At 42.3% G+C, this 16,714-nt stretch overlaps 1 protein-coding gene across 1 annotated transcript in view; it reads left to right on the forward strand.

Annotated features, from left to right (window-relative positions):
* Positions 1-16,714, forward strand: part of DNAH10 (dynein axonemal heavy chain 10) — a 49,653-nt gene that overhangs the window by 26,712 nt on the left and 6,227 nt on the right. Inside the window, exons 46-68 of the mRNA XM_054288476.1 lie at positions 17-189; positions 531-624; positions 1,669-1,836; positions 2,127-2,315; positions 2,931-3,102; positions 3,974-4,177; positions 4,890-4,970; positions 5,365-5,562; positions 6,176-6,337; positions 6,868-7,042; positions 7,882-8,063; positions 8,267-8,403; positions 9,270-9,487; positions 9,827-10,048; positions 10,585-10,732; positions 11,523-11,802; positions 12,152-12,381; positions 12,991-13,264; positions 13,894-13,998; positions 14,429-14,583; positions 15,325-15,479; positions 15,695-15,878; positions 16,431-16,631. Coding sequence (XP_054144451.1) covers positions 17-189; positions 531-624; positions 1,669-1,836; positions 2,127-2,315; positions 2,931-3,102; positions 3,974-4,177; positions 4,890-4,970; positions 5,365-5,562; positions 6,176-6,337; positions 6,868-7,042; positions 7,882-8,063; positions 8,267-8,403; positions 9,270-9,487; positions 9,827-10,048; positions 10,585-10,732; positions 11,523-11,802; positions 12,152-12,381; positions 12,991-13,264; positions 13,894-13,998; positions 14,429-14,583; positions 15,325-15,479; positions 15,695-15,878; positions 16,431-16,631 — 4,107 coding nt within the window. The remainder of the gene's footprint in view (positions 1-16; positions 190-530; positions 625-1,668; positions 1,837-2,126; positions 2,316-2,930; positions 3,103-3,973; positions 4,178-4,889; positions 4,971-5,364; positions 5,563-6,175; positions 6,338-6,867; positions 7,043-7,881; positions 8,064-8,266; positions 8,404-9,269; positions 9,488-9,826; positions 10,049-10,584; positions 10,733-11,522; positions 11,803-12,151; positions 12,382-12,990; positions 13,265-13,893; positions 13,999-14,428; positions 14,584-15,324; positions 15,480-15,694; positions 15,879-16,430; positions 16,632-16,714) is intronic.

The raw sequence follows: 16,714 nt of genomic DNA on the forward strand, positions 1-16,714 counted from the left end.
TTTCTCATGTTTGCAGAACTTTAATGAGTCCATATCAGCCATTTCTGACAAGATTACTCAGTGTACTTTGGAACTTTATAAAATGATCGTTACTGACCTGCCGCCTACTCCTTCCAAATTCCATTACATTTTTAACCTGCGGGATCTCTCCAGGGTCTATAATGGACTTGTTCTTACAGATGCAGAAAGGTAAGAATGGAAAAATTGTCATTAGTGGTCCCACACCTATTTTCTTTTTGGTGAGTCTGAATGAAATTGAGGTCATTTGGTACAGGAAATCAGTCACATTTGGTCACTTTTCATTAAACCACAGTGAGAAATAGAACATCCTAAATTGTGACCTTACTCTCTATGCCAAACACTGATGCATGATTCTCTCTTAAATAAGATACCAGAGGTAAAAATGCAAAAGAACTAAATCATAAAGAGTAAAAAGGTCAGTTCAGAATTTGGTCCTTGTTATTAACCATATGGCCTTAGGAATCATGTCAGCTCATTTGGTGCAGTCTGATATTTTGATGTTATTTCAGGTTTCACACAGCGACCCAGATGGTGAGAGTTTGGAGAAATGAGTGCCTGAGGGTTTTCCATGACAGGCTGATTAATGAGGCAGACAAAGAATTGGTGAGTAATTTCTTTCAGTTTTTTAGTAGTCACTGACTATTATTATGGCAATTAATTTGCAACAGCAACTCTACCAAGCGTTGGGCTCGGATCTTGCTGTCTGACTGCAGATTTGTGTAAGCAATATGTTGCTCATTAATTTAAAGCACGGCCCATGGAAGATTTTTTCCTAAAACAATGTGGGCAGACTAAGAAAGCAGATCTACTGAAGGAATGGAAAGTATCACTTGGTTTGCCTGTCCAGGAAAATTGATTAGCAGAAGTACAGGTGACAGAGTGTGAAAGAAGTACAGGAGAAAACTCAGGAAATCACTTCAAGTCAGTATTTTCCTTCAGGAAGGATTGTACCAGAATGTCACTGTACAATCAAGTACTAAAAATTATAAAAGCCAAATTCTTACACAGTGAATTCAGTTCTGGCTGTTGTGCAAACTGGAAAATGCTTCAAATTATATCTTTAAACACAGAAGAGAACAATGCCAATTTTAAACCTCGAGATTTAGGAGAGAAATTGAGATAAAGTCTACTCATCTATAAGCAACCTGCTTTGCTTTGGAAGTTGCTTAGATAAAAAGAGGTAGGCCAAGAAGGCTTCAGATTTTTCTAGTTAAAACTTTCTCCTCTAAAATACAAAGATACATCTCCAGCTCAATTTTCACAATGCAGAATATTAATGCAGACTTTGAAACTTTGTGAGAGATCTTTCTGATGAGACATCTATGAATGCTGAAAAGGGAAGTTTATTAATATACTGTTTACATCAATATATCAGAAGGTGTTTTATTTAACAGGCTTCTCCCTTTTTGTTTTTTGATGTCGTACAGTTGATTGGCTTGAACCATTCTTGAACTGCCTATTAGATAATTTTAATCAAACATAGACAACAGAAGGGGGCTGTAATCTTTGGATCTTCTAGTGACATAAATATCACCTTGAAATAAATCAGTGTTTGAGCAAGAATCTGAATTATCACCTTTCTAAGTATGACTGGATTCACAATGAGATGCTTTGTTGTGTTGCCTGACTCATTTCATGTCCGTGAAGGTACAAGGCCATATAAGATCCTTGGTTGAAGAGCATTTCGCCGATCACTTGGAGCACGTCATGAGGGATCCCATTCTTTTTGGAGATTTCAGAACAGCACTGAATGAGGCAGAACCTCGTTTTTATGAAGATATCCAAGATTATGAATTAGCAAAAGCTCTCTTTAAGGTAGAGTGCATCAGCTGGGAACTGTGCCTGAGGAACGGGCAGGAGCCTGCCTCAAACTGCAGGAAATCTGTTCTCTTCTGTGTGCACACAGAACTTTATGTGCTTTAATGCCCATTTGGGGTTTGCAGTGATGAAAACTGAGGACCAGCTACAGAGTCAGCAGTGTTTTCCAATAGTTCATTTTCCCTGAGGAATGGGAAAGGAACAATGCTGCTGAATGAGCTATTTTCTTAATGTTATTAATTGTTTCATTGGTCTCCTAGTAACATTCTGTTTTCCTTTCTCTGAAGGAAATTTTGGATGACTACAACGAGTACCATATTAAAATGAACCTGGTTCTTTTTGATGATGCTCTGGAGCATTTAATCCGTATCCATCGCATCATCCGCATGGACCGTGGGCACGCCCTGCTCATCGGGGTGGGAGGCTCAGGAAAGCAGTCCCTGACCAAACTGGCTGCTCACACTGCTGGATGTGAGGTTAGTGACCCTGGGTCTTGGCTGGGGAAAAAGACAAGGAAAGTAGAACTGTGATTGGGATTAAACTGGGGATGGGAGTGAGTCAGTCAGTCAAGACAAGATCAGGCTGGCAGCTCTTCCCTGTGGAAAGAAACCCAGGTGAGGTGATTGCCAGGAAGTCCAAGGTGATGACTGTGTGTGATCTGGGCAGGAAGCTGTCAGTGCCTGAATCTGGGTTTTGGCACTGGGGAAGGAAAACAAGGATGGGTTTGGTGATGAGCAATTAATTGTCCCTAACTACTGCTGTTGATGCTTAAATGTGTTACAGCAGCACTCCAGTGCTCCTTGAGGAGCCCTGTTGTGATTGATACTGTATTATTTCAGAGGAAATGTTCCTCTCAGAGGCATTTTACTTAAAAAGGCTTGGAAGGAAAGAACAAAAAAGGAGCATGAACACAAAGCAATTTTGAAAATGCAATCCGCAGGGTTGTACAAATGCACAATTTTATTGATACTTAAACATTTACTGATGACTGGGGCCAAACCAACCCCCTTAATTCAGTCTAAGTGAAATTCAGAGTTGCCATCATGTCTTGGGTCCATCTGTGTCTTCTCAGTGTAGGTTTTCATCCTTAGGTATTTGAGATCATCTTGAGCCGGGGATATGGACAAAATAATTTCCGAGAGGATTTGAAAATTTTGTATGAGAAGTTGGGTATCTACGACAAGTCAGTGGTCTTCTTGTTCACTGATGGCCATGTGGCAGAAGAGAGTTTCCTGGAGCTCATCAACAACATGCTGACTTCAGGTGCCACTGGCAGCCTCTCTGCTTGTACCCTTGATACAACTATTACTGGTTTACCCTGTGTCCTCTGCTCTTTTTGTTGGTTACACTTTTCAGTACTACCTGAAATGATCTTGGCCTTAACAATGGCTTTCTGGAATCTCCAGTCATTTTTGTGTCTGGAGAGGTTATAGGGTTCATTCATGCTGGTGATGATGCTGCAGGAGTCTCAGATTTCTTCCAAGACTGAGGGAAACTTCAGCTGCATTTGGCCACAAACCCACCTGTTGTCCAGTTGGCTTTTGAGTAGCATTCACCTGAACTGCAGCTGCTGTTCATATATTCATGTTCATATATTCATGTATATATGTCCTGAAATGTAGTTTGGTATCTTCTGGCAAATGAAGCAGCTGGAAATGAGCAGCAGCTGGCACTGTGTGACCACCCCCTCTATAGAAGTTCCTTCACAGTCTGATATAAGAGCAGATGAGTTAATTGTATCCCTTGTCTTGTTCTAGTTTTCCCTGTCCCTGGTCTGTCATTAGGTTACTTATGCAGTATTTGCCACAAGACTGAGAGAACAAAAATGTGAGCTGATGGTTCACAGACACGAATGAAGATTTTCTTTGCAAAGTCCTGTGACATTTTGTATATATTGCTGAAGTCCAAACAAAAATGAATTAATTACTCCTCTAAATCCCAAGTATGACCTATTTTCCATGAGGGCTGTGGGGAGGAGGAGAAGCATAGAGAGATGAATTGGTTCATTCAAAACTACTCAGAATCATTTTTGCAGAACTAGATTAAAATTGGTTTCTCATCTGCCCTATTCCCAGCCATATGGTTTCCTCTTACTGGTGGTTCTCACTAGCATTCTTCTGTCCTTATGTTACAGGAATGGTGCCAGCCCTTTATGCAGACGATGAAAAAGACACCATACTAACTCAGATTGGAGATGAAGCTGCTAAAGCTGGCATGGGCCCAGCTAAAGAGAGTATCTGGCAGTATTTTGTAAGCAAATGTGCAAGCAACCTTCACATTGTCCTGGGAATGTCCCCAGTTGGGGAGGACCTGAGAACGTGGTGCAGAAATTTCCCAGGTATCATCTGTACACACTGCTTAGTCCCTTCTCTGTGAAACACAGAGTTACAGGCAAGAGAAAAACCTCCTGTGGACACTGAGTCTGGCAGCTGAAACAAAGCAGAGCAGGTTTCATGATTAAGGGCTTGCATTGCATGTGTTTTTTCCAGTTAATTACCACATATCAGTGAACAATATTGATTAGCATTTATCACATCAGTTCATTTTCCAGTTGAACAGCTAGAAATCAATTGGTCATCCTCACTGAACTGGAAATACACAGCCTTTGTCTGCAGCCTCTTTTCTGTAGCTTACAGCAGAAAGTGTGGTGTTAGATCATGAAACTAGGATGGTGGGAAGAGAAATCTTTTGTTCCAAAGCCTGGCAGATGCTGCAGGTGGCTGAAAGCAGTCCTGGGAAACAGGAAAGATGAAAGATGGGTCCAGGTGGGAATGCTAAACCAGGCCCTGCAATACATTATTGCAGCTCTGCACTGTGTCCTCTAGAGCCTAAGGAATGGTACAGTGGGGTTAGCAGGACACAGGGGCAAAGCTCATCATTTACTGTCAAAATCAAAGCATGGACTTTGTGGTAAATTCAGTTTCTAAGAAAGAGACAAGACTAATTTGCAAATTCTTGCTGTAAATAAAGTTAATTAGAGGATTGCCTATCTGATTAGGGCTTAGTTTTACAACGAAATTTTTCAAATAACACTGTCCTTTTATTTTAAGGTCTTGTCAACAACACTGGTATTGACTGGTTCTTGCCCTGGCCTGCCCAGGCCTTGTCTGCAGTTGCACAATCCTTCCTGGGTATGTAACATGTCAGTATTTCTACCCATTAACCCTTGGCATAGCCTAAGAAATATATTCTTTACTTTGCAATTATTGTACATTTCACAAGTTCATTTCCCATTGTGCCTGTTACCTTGATTCTAAATGGGTAATGCAAAAGCCCAGTCAAAAAATGTCACTGGATGGTAGTTTCTTGATCAAATAGATTTTTAAAATTGATAAAATTCAAGTTCCAAACTCTGCAGACAATGTGGACTGACTACCAGGAGGTCCCCTTTGGCCTTGCTTTTTGCCCCAGAAAACAGACTTATTTTGTGCATGGCTTAGATGTACATAAGAGAGATGGTAATTGGTGTATTCTGAAAAAAGCCACAAATCTTTGAAATTTTTTATTTCTTCTGCCCAATTTTAGCAAAAAACCCACGCATCCCACCAGAGAGCTTCCAGTCAGTGGTTGACCACATAGTCATGGTGCATGAATCTGTAGGGGATTTCAGCAAGAAATTTCTGGAGAAACTGAGACGTAGAAATCATGTCACACCAAAAAATTTTCTTGATTTTCTCAATACCTATGCAAAATTGCTGGATGAGAAAAATGAGTTCATTTTAGGTAAGGCTATGTAGATGTTTTCTCCTTTTTAATAAGTGATTTAAATATTTTAAAAACAAAAGTTCTGGTGAGAATTCCACATATTACCTAGAATATGCAAAAACTCTGTTAGTACTATCTCAAATGCTGTGCTGGCACACAGCTGTGGGGCTGTGCTTTGACATTGACCCAAAATCCTGGCCACACATGCATGTTCAGACTCTGTCAAACAAAATGGGCTCTCCTCAAATCCTTTTGTGAATGAACATGAGCCAGAATCTCCAAACCAGACCCTCCTCTGCTTGGGAAAGAGTCATGCTGAAATCCAATACCAGCATGGCCTTGCTCAGGGTTTGACTTTGTTCCTCAAGCAGGAATTCTTATTCATACTTCAGTGGCACTAAAATATGTGAAGAGGTAAAACACAAACAGTGGAATGTGGCAAATACGTTGTGGCACGGGGCCACTATGTCAGCTCAAGTGACTTTGACATCATTTTGGCTGGCAGGCACAGGAAAAGAAAATCTCTCAGTGCACCTCTAAGGATATTTTCTCTTGGTGAGGTTGTCTGTTGCTGTGTGCTTGAACACAACCAATGAATCACTGACATTTCTCCCTTTTCTTTCCTACCTAGAACAATGTAAACGGCTGGATGGGGGCTTGGTTAAGCTGAAGGAAGCTGCTGTACAGCTGGCTGAGCTGAACGTGAAACTTGCTGAGCAAAAGGTTATACTAACAGAAAAATCAGCTGCTTGTGAGGCTTTGTTAAGAGACATTAAATTAAACACAGAAATAGGTGGGTAGTTTACAACTAGTGAAGTGTCCCATAGACTAAGCAGGACTCATATCATCTGGGTTAGGCTGGGTTGGGAGACCCTTGAAGGGCTCCAGCTGCTTCTCAAGGTATCCCTCTTGTTCCCCATGCCATGCCAGAAGAGCAGGTCCCCTGCCTTGCCCAGATTGCCATCCTTGCTCCACATTTGGCCCACAATACTTTACACAGTGTTTGCCTGCTCCTGTCTTCTCTCTCCAAGGTGTTGGGCATAATGTGGGAAAGGCAATAGCAAGAAAGGCAATTTCTGATTCAGGCATTTAGTATTAGAGGAAAATCAGAGGGAAACATGGAGGAAAAGAGGTTATGCATGCTGTTGTGTGGAACACTAACTGTTCCTAACCTGATGACATAGCTGGCAAAACAAATGTTCTGACTTGATGGTAATTTCTGATTTTCAGCAAAGAGTAAATGTCTATTAGTGTATTACTTACTATATGTTCTGTATACAAACTTGAATGATTCATTTATGGTCCTGCCTTTGCAATTACTAGCTGAGGAGAAGAAAAAAATGGGTGAAGAGAAAGCTATAGAGATACAGGAGCAGAATGCAATAATTGCTGTGGAGAAGGCAGAGGCTGAGGCAGCTCTGGATCAAATCAGGCCAATCATGGAAGCTGCCAAACGGGAGGTGGAGAAGCTTGACAAGGCTGAAGTTACTGAACTCAGGTGACTCATTTGTATGTACAGGAGCATAAACTCTTGGAAATACACTCTTGTTTGCTGGGTCTGAGCCTTAACCTCATCTTTCTCACCTGCCTGTGAAGGTCAGGACATCAGGTGCCTGGGTGCAGAGGTCACAACAGAATACCCTAATTCCTAGTCCATGCCTTTGCCTTAAGACACTTCTTCCAGGCCTTTGTTTGCTGTTTACCCCATCATTCTCTGGCCTGTATCTGATGCACCAGGACCTGCTCTGGTTTTTGCCTGAACAATGGCAGTCCAAACCTGTTCATTCCTCCTCTTTTATCCCTGTGTAAGTAGGAACACAAAACAGTTATTTTTCAGGGATACTTTCATAGCACAAAAATGTATTTCCATGCCTAATTTACTCCTCCCTGTGTTTTGATAAAACATCTTTTTTGTGAGGATTGATATAAAGGCACATCCAGTGTTTGGCTCTCCCTGAAATAGTTGTCCTCAGAATAGCAATGGCTCTCCCTTCCCTGCCACACTTCAGTTTCCTTTCTCTCATAGATCTCTGGATTTTTCTCCAGCTGCTTCACTGCCCTTGGAAAGAATATCAAGGCTCAGTGTTTTAAGCTTTCCACTGTTGAAATAATTTAGTATTTCATGGATCAAGTTGTATGAATACAAGAATTGGTTCTGAGCTTTTGATTAGTCAATAATTTATTGTCTGGCTTGGGTTATTTTTTTCACTGTTGTGGCTTGTCTTATGTACAAGCTCCTGTATTGCAATGCCTCTCCTAACAGGCAGTACCCATGTCTGGCCTCATGTGCTTTGTCTCCTTTTTTCACTTCCACTGTCTCTTTCACCTGTTTTCCAGGTCCTTTGCAACACCCCCGAAGCAGGTGCAGGTTGTTCTGGACTGTATTCTTATAATGAGAGGTTACAAAGAACAAAACTGGAAGAATGCCAAAGCCATGATGGCTGACACAAACTTCCTGAAACTTCTGTTGACAACAGAATTTAGGGAAATTCCATGGAGCAATGTGAAAGCTATGAGAGGTGAATTCCTGTTCTGGGTGTTGCAGTGAATATAGGATCTTGTTAATGGGAACAGCCAACAGAGTCTCTTTAATATTCTGACAAATATTTCCTATTGTCTGTCACAGCATTGGCTGGTGCTGCTGATAGGAAAAGCTATTTCTTTGAGGGTTTGTTCACAGTTATTCAACTCACTTGCAATATTTTTGTGTTTGCCAATTTAGCTCTCTTAAAGAATCTTAATACTACCTGGGCTGAAATGGAAGTTATCAGCAGAGCAGGACTGGGAATGTTAAAGTTTGCTGAAGCAGTGGTGACCTACTGTGATGTAGTTAAAACAGTCAAGCCAAAGGAAGAAAAGGTAAAATGTGCTGGAATCAAACTCAGAGGAGGTCGAAACATGATCCTGATGGAAAAGATAATACTTGACCATTTCATAGACTGCCCACGTTTCCTATTGAAGTGCTTAAAAAGTGGTGTTTAGGAGAGCTACTGTAGTAGCAGTGAGGCAGGTTGTCAGTCATAAATCACTGTACTTGTTGTGTCAGGATGCTGGGACATGGGTTGCCATCCATGCCAGTGCTTGAGGGATGAGGGAGGAACATGTTCAGTTGGAATTTTGTAATCTAATGTGCTTAGAAAAACACAGTTTAGAGCTGTTTACTAAAAACAAACTTTAAAACCCATGGCATTTGGAGAGAACAGAGGTCAGTAGTACGCTAAATCCATGTTCCTTAAGCACAGACCTTTGATTAGCTTTTTCTAGGATGACTGGAAATTCAACTGTATTACCAAAGGAAATCTAATGCCCAACAGATGACACTGGAAAATTCTGTCAAGAAAAGGTTCTTTTATACGACTGACTACAGAGCAAGTATATTCACTAGATGATGTGTCTGATTATTTTTGGAGCCTTAATATTGTTATTGTTAAGCAGACAAACCTCCCCTTTTGTCAGGAGGTCCTGCTGACCTCCAGTACTTTAATACTCCTTGTGGGTACAAAACTGGGAGATTTTTCTGCTTTGGAATTGCAGTGTCAGAGCATGATGTGTGTTTGGGATGGGGAGAGGAGAGTGACAGTGTCAGTTATTTTGGCTTACACTGTTTATTACCAGAACACTTTGAAAAATATAACACAACCAAAAGAAATGTAAGAACTTACTGCTTCTCTCTGAAATCCTCCTGTCCTCTGACACTCTTATGTTTCCTTCCAAATGTACTCTAGGTGGCCAGGCTGGAACGGAACTATGAATTAAGTAAGCGGGAACTGGAAAGGATACAGGCAGAGCTGGCTGCCATTCAGGAGGAGCTTAAAGCTTTGGGGGAAAAGTTAGACCAGACATTAAAAGAAAACCAAAAGTTACAAGAAGAAGCAGAGATAATGCAGAGAAGATTAGATGCTGCTGACAAGCTCATTGCTGGCTTGAAATCTGAGAATGAGAGGTAAATCTAGATCCAAAGAGGATAATTTTTGACATCAGAGGTTCATGTGTCAGGGATAAAATCTATCAGGTGGAGACATTTTTGAAAATATTGCTTTCTATGCTGTTTGTTTCTGAGAAGGGCTATTATCTGTTCTGAACTAATATCCATTAGCTCTTGGAAAATAACTGAGATTAATGGATGAAAGTTCAGATCAACTCAGTGTCTGTGGCCCCCATAATAGCAAGAGAAAACTGATTCTAAATTTGGGGGTCTGTCTCAACCTGTATCTAAGTAGCAGGAAATCCTGCACATAAACCTCATCTTCCTGGTACAGAACCTCTCATGTAATTATTTCAGGTGGTCAGATGAATTCAAGGAATTAGAAGCAAGGAAAGCGAAGTTGCTTGGAGATTGTCTGCTTGCTGCTGCTTTTCTGTGCTATGTGGGAGCCTTCAGCTGGGAGTTCCGTCATGAAATGCTCTATCAGGTGTGGCATGAAGATATTGTCTCACGAGAAATTCCTGTCAGCCATCCATTCAAGTTAGAGGGCCTCCTGACTGATGAGGTGGAGATCAGCAGGTATGTCCAGTCAGGAGACCCAGGGACTGCTGGATGTGACATTTAAAGTGGGAGTCTGGAGCTGAATCTGTAGCACAGAATTGGCATTGTGGGTGGAGGTGCACAGCCATACCAGAGAGGGAATCTTACTTTCATGTCCTGATTAACAGGGGCCATTTATTGTAACAATCTCTTGTACTTAACATCCAGGAGCATTCACTGAACTTAGACATATGTAATACCATTTCTAGGAAGTTTATCAGGAGTTCTGTATAAAATATGCTTCCATAACCCAGCCAGTGTCTTTTCATTGACTTCAATGGGTTTGGCATTAAATCCAGCCCCAGGGAGCCCATGTATCAGCTACCACAGGATTGCTCACAGTCAGTGTTTGACAGTGAGTCAGTCTGAGCTGTGACACTGTCCCCAGAACCACATGCACTGTGTCTGGCTGATTGTGTGCTCAGTGAGTTGCATAATTTTGCTGACAAATGAAATGTGCTGCTCTCCCATTGAGTTTTCATCCCTGGCTGGTCTTTGGTCCATTCTGTTCCCAGGTGGGTTTCTGAAGGATTGCCCCCAGATGAGCTGTCTGTCCAGAATGGAATCCTCACAACTTATTCCAGCCGCTTCCCACTCTGCATTGACCCACAGCAGCAGGCATTGCATTGGATTAAGAAGAAGGAAGAACAAAATAACCTGAGGGTAAAGATGGAGGATTGCTTTACCTCATTACTGATTGTTTTCAAAGCTGCATAAATATCTGTCACCTTGAATGGGGAACCAGTTATATAGCACAGAATTATTGAATGGTTTGGATTGGGAAGGACATTCTAGTTCCACCCCTGGCCATGGGCAGGGACACCTTCCACTATCCCAGGGTGCTCCAAGCTTTCAATACTGCCAGGGACTGGGCAGCCGCAGCTTCCCTGGAAACTTATGCCAGGGCCTCATCACCCTCACAGGGAAAGATTCCTTCCTAAATATGTAATTTAGCCTTGGCCTTTTTCAGTCTGAAGCCATTCCCCCTTGTCTCATTGCTAAATGTGCTTGTCCAAAGTGCCTCTCCATCTCTCTTGGAGCCCCTTTAGGTTTTGGAAGGTGCTAAAAGTCTCCTTGGAGCCTCCTTTACTCCAGGATGAACCGCCCCAGCTCTCTCAGCCTGTCTGCACATGCAGAAAGAGTCGAACCAAAAGGCTGATGTAGATTGTGATTAATCTCAGCTCCAGGATGGAACTTCCATGTAGGAGACAATAAACACATTTAGAGGCACAGCTAGAACTTTAAAGGGTAATTTCCAAATGGAAATTATTCTCAGCTAATCAGAAAAAAAGCACCTTACTATTCTGTGCAAGTGCACATTTATATCATCAGAGGAAAGACAAAAACCAGCAAAGAACAAACTTCATTAGTGTTGGCAGCTACTGCAAAATAATAATGTTCAGCAAATTGAATATCAGTTCTCCTTTCATGTTTTCCCATTGTTCTCTTGCAGATGGCTACCTTTAGTGACCCAGATTTCCTGAAACAACTAGAACAGGCCATAAAGTATGGAACCCCTTTCCTGGTGCACAGTGTTGATGAATACATCGACCCTGTGATAGACAATGTCTTAGAGAAGAATGTCAAAGTTGCACAGGGGAGAGCATTCATTGTGCTGGGGGACAAGGAGGTTGACTATGACAGTAATTTTAAAATGTACCTGAACACCAAGTTAGCAAACCCAAAGTATTCTCCCTCTGTGTTTGGCAGAGCTATTGTTATCAATTATACAGGTAAGCTTAAGTGTGTGTATAATAACAAAGTAGGGGTTGTGCTGTTGTGCAAATTTAGGGCCTGGGTCATTGTCTCAATGAAACTAAAAAATTCATACTCTCCCTTATACTCAGCATCTGATTTAATAGAAAGTCCTCACTTCTCTCTTCTAATCTGCAACTGAGCTAAAAATCTCTTCCTGTCCTGGTCAGGTGAGGGTGCTTTGGTGGAATCAAGATGCACAGTCATTAACCAGATCACTCTGTTGCATTGCTGTGGTCTTATGAGAGGCCTGAGATTAACTAAGTTGCACAAAAACTGTCCTGTGCTTACACAAGTCTGTGCTCTGTCCATGTGTTGTACCTGCAGTCACCCTCAAGGGCCTAGAGGATCAGCTGCTCAGTGTCATTACGGGCTTTGAAAGAAGGGAACTGGAGGAACAGAGAGAACGTCTCATCCAGGAGACAAGTCAAAACAAAAACCTGCTAAAAAATCTGGAAGACACTCTCCTTCATGGACTGTCAACTTCCACAGGAAACATGCTGGACAATGTGGAATTGGTGCAAACCTTGGAGGACACAAAATTCAAAGCTACTGAGGTACCAGCTCTGGGCCTTTTGGAGGGGTATCTATGGACAGAACGTTGTTGTTCCTTTTTCATTGTGCTTCCATTTTCCTCCTGAAGCTTGCAAATAGTTTGAAAGGAAATGGAGAGTTTTCTCATGAATGTGTTGCATCTTTCAGTATTGGGCACTATTTTATTGATCAGAGAACCAAATCCTATCTTCAGGGAAGTCCTTAACGGGACCAAAGTAATGTTTGTTTACAGTTCTAAGACAAAAGAATCCATCCTTGGAGTTTTCAGGCCACAGCTGGACAAAGCCACACTGGACCTGATCTGATCTTGGTGTTATAACCAAGCTTTGGGCAGAAGTTGAACTAAAAATCCCCAGAGGGCCCTTGCCACACTATTTCCATGATTTTTTGTAAATCTTTGCTGTTACTTTTCATAAATATACAGAGGGAGGATTAATATTATCTAACTTTAAATTTTTATAATTCACACAAATTCTTTTGAGTTACCTGCCCAGATTCCCTGTACAGTCACACGGAGAGGCAGGCACTGAGCAGCTCTGATTCCTGTGGTATAATAGATCCACTCTGGATCAGCACAGCAATCACAGGTGCATGAACCCCTGTCTGCCCAGGTGATTGAGAAGCTGAAGCTGGCTGAGACGACCGCAGCGGATATCGACCTTCTCCGAGATGGCTACAGACCAGCTGCCAAGAGAGGGGCCATTCTCTTCTCTGTGCTGGCTGAACTGGCCTTTGTCAACATCATGTACCAGTTCTCACTGGTCTCCTTCTTGGAGGTTTTTGGATTCTCTCTTCGGAAATCCATGCCCAGTCCTATTCTTCCTAAGAGGTTAAAAAACATCATGGATACACTGACTGTGAGCACCTACAACTATGGCTGCACAGGTTAGTGCTGTTTAACCAGGGGCTGAGACTGTGTAGTGCAAATAAAGTGAAGCCCTGACTTCATGTTAAAGAGACAAGTTACCAAGCAGGAATTCAGTGACGTTCAGGTCTCCTGGTTCACACTTTCCTCCCTGCTATTTCTGTTAGAAGAACATTGCACCTTACCAATGAAACTCTTGCAAAAATATTTTTCTTAACACAGTTACAAATGGTAAAGGCAACCATAGAGCTGCTCACAGGGTTCTATTGACTCTTAAAGTCTGACTCAAAGCCCCAGCTTTGATGCCCTGATCACAGAATCATAGCATTGTTCAGACTGGAGAAGACCTTTAGGAATATCAATTCCAGCTATCAACCAAATGATCTTTGTGGGGTGACCAGATCATAGAATCACAGAATAGTTTGGGTTAAAAGGGACCTTAGGAATCATCTGGGTCCAGCTCCCTGCCATGGGCTGGGATGCCACTCACTAGATCAGGGTGCTGAGGGCCCCATCCAAAATGGCCTTGAGCACTTGCAGGGGTGGAGCATCCCATCAATCCCACAACAGATGAAGGATGTGGATTGAAAGATTGCTCCAGTTCCACAAGCTTTTGCAGCTGATTTTTGAAAATGTCCTTTCAACGTAGCCTTGTTCGAGAAGCACAAGTTGCTATTCGCCTTTGACATGACTGTCAAGATAGAACAAGCTGAAGGCCGAGTTCCACAAGAAGAATTTGATTTCTTTTTGAAAGGTAAAGTGAATATTTACATGTAAGTAGGTAGCTCTACACAGCAATAGCTAAAAGATCTTTTGAAGAGAGATCTTTGACTAGAGATGATTTACTATGAGCCAGCACCTCAATATGGGGAGCTCTCCCACTGAGAGCTGTCCTGTGTGGGGTTACACAGACTGTGGTCCTGCTATTTCTATTTCATATTAGCTAATTGTTAGGATGTTATATGAGGAAAGGAATCTGTAGTTATTTTCTGACTATGTTGTAGTTATTTTCTGACTGTGTATACATAATTTTAGAAATGTTTGCAAGGATAAAACTCTGGCTTTTGCAAGTGCTTCCAGGAACAAATTTCCTCTGGGTGCCTGTGGGCAGAGGGGCTGTGTGAGTGGTCATGCACTGGAGGGTTTCTGACATGGACACTGATCTGCTTTCTGAACGTGCCTAGGCAATATTTCCCTGGAGAAGAGTGCCCGTAAGAAACCGTTTCCTTGGCTGCCAGATCAAGGCTGGGAAGACCTAATTCGCCTGTCTGAGCTACTTCCTGAGAAATTTGAATCTCTTCCAGATGATGTGGAAGACAATCAAGATGAATGGAAAAATGTACGTGCCTTTTTGCAATGCTGTTTTCTCTCCTGGTTTTTATTCTGGTATTAAATGGTCAAGTGTGATGCAATGTCCACATGTGAGTTGTCACTGTGGGCTCCTTCCCTCAAGGCCTTTCCTTGCTTCTTAACCTCAGTTAGCGATTGCCTTATTTGTAGAAGAATTAAGGATTATATTATTTAAAAAACAAACCAAAATACTTTCCCTGTTATACTATAGAATTTTTATTTGTCATTCAAATGCCTTAGAGGAGTTATTTACCCTGTTATATTCAGTGGAAATTTTCTGTTCATTTCAGCAGTCAGCATTTCAGTGGTGTTTTTGTACTACTAAATTGTGTTTTGATCTTCTTGTGGCAGTGAATTCTATAGGCTATTGACAAACACAGATTTCTTTTGTTCCTTCTTTAGCTTCATTCCATGTCTTCTTGCTTAGTAAGAAGTCTTCCTGCAAGCAATCTGTTAATACCTTTTTGCTTTTGATACTATTTTCTATATCTTAAGAGAATTAGTTGACACAAACTGAAAGTACAAATGTGTTTCTAGACTTGAATACTTTATACTGGAAAAGTTGGATTTTTCACATTTACCTGAATTTTTAATATTTATTTGCAGCTGATTGACTTTGTTTGGTTTTGTTGTGTCTCTTAGCCCCTCATTCATCAAATTGATTTTCTCTTTCCTAGAATTTCCCTGACAGAGCCACTGGGTTCATTTGTGTGCTGTCTTTCCTTGCCAGTGGTATGACACAGATGCTCTGGAGCAGATCCCATTGCCAATGCACTACCAGCGCAATGTCACAGACTTCCAGAAGCTTCTCCTGCTGCGCTGCTTCCGGGTGGACCGGATGTACCGGGCGGTGATGGACTATGTGACAGTGACCATGGGCGAGACGTGAGTCCCTGTCCCCTCAGACCCCAGCACAGCACACACAGAGCTGTCATCAGCTTGGTCAAGGCTCTCTAGTTTGCCTGAGGAGCAGAGCAGGGGCTGTGTCTGAATGATTTCCATGTGTAGTCTGTGGTGAGCTGTACCCTTGGTGTGCAAGGCTCTGTTCCCAAGTGGAGCTGCTCTGCAATCACCCAAACCTTTGGGTTTTCCCTCTGCAGGTACGTGCAGCCCCCTGTGATCAGCTTTGATGCCATCCTGCAGCAGAGCACCCCTTTCATACCTGTGGTTTTCATCCTAAGTCCTGGCTCTGATCCTGTCAATGACCTCATGAAACTGGCTGAGAGATCAGAATTTAAAGCAGATAGACTCAAATTCCTGGCCATGGGACAAGGCCAAGAAGAGGTAACTTGGATGGGAGGGTGGGGATGTGCTGTGTGCAGTGAGTGTGAATTGCAAGCCACGCTTCTGATGCTCTGGGACTGATCAAATTTCCATAGGTCTGCTCCATTTTAAAAGGAGTTACTCATGGTTCTGACATAGATTTGTCAGTTTGGGAATAACATTTTACTGAACCTGAAAAGGGCCATTTGGCTGACTGGCTGCTGTTCTGGTTTGGGTGAGGGTAGATTCAGAATCAGATTTTCACTTGTTAAAAAGCAGAGATGAGAAGATGTTGCTGTGTGGACATGAGCTGGTTGAAAGTTACAGTGTTTGTTACCAGAAAGTTTTGATACTTCTCCTGCCTTTCCTGTGACTTTCCTTTTTGTTATGGACACTAAGGCAGGATGTCTAGAGCTTAAGAGCTGACTGAATTTGCCATGATTTCAGTCAGTGGAAGAACTCCTACCAGACTCATTTAGACCACCACTTTCCTACCCACTGCACGAGCCCATCAGAGGCAGTTTGTTCTCAGGATAAAGGGAGACTTACAGATGGTTCTCCCTCTGTCCTCAGATCGCTCTGCAGTTGCTGGAAGAGTCAGTGGTTCATGGACATTGGCTCATGCTGCAGAACTGTCACCTTTTGGTGAAGTGGCTCGTCCATCTGGAAAAGGCTGTGGAGAAAATCACAGATCCTCACGAAGACTTTCGCCTCTGGCTGACGACTGACCCAACTGAAGGCTTCCCAATTGGGATCCTGCAGAAAGCCTTAAAGGTGGGGAAACCCCAGCCAGGAGGGCCAGTCCTGGCACTGGTGCTCAGCAGAACAGGCTGGCTCTGGGAGGAGCCTGACCTCAA

The sequence above is a fragment of the Melozone crissalis genome, unplaced genomic scaffold (assembly GCF_028551555.1).
Source record: "Melozone crissalis strain CALT ecotype California unplaced genomic scaffold, PUWL_Pcris_2 ptg000063l_1, whole genome shotgun sequence".
NCBI lineage: Eukaryota > Metazoa > Chordata > Aves > Passeriformes > Passerellidae > Melozone > Melozone crissalis.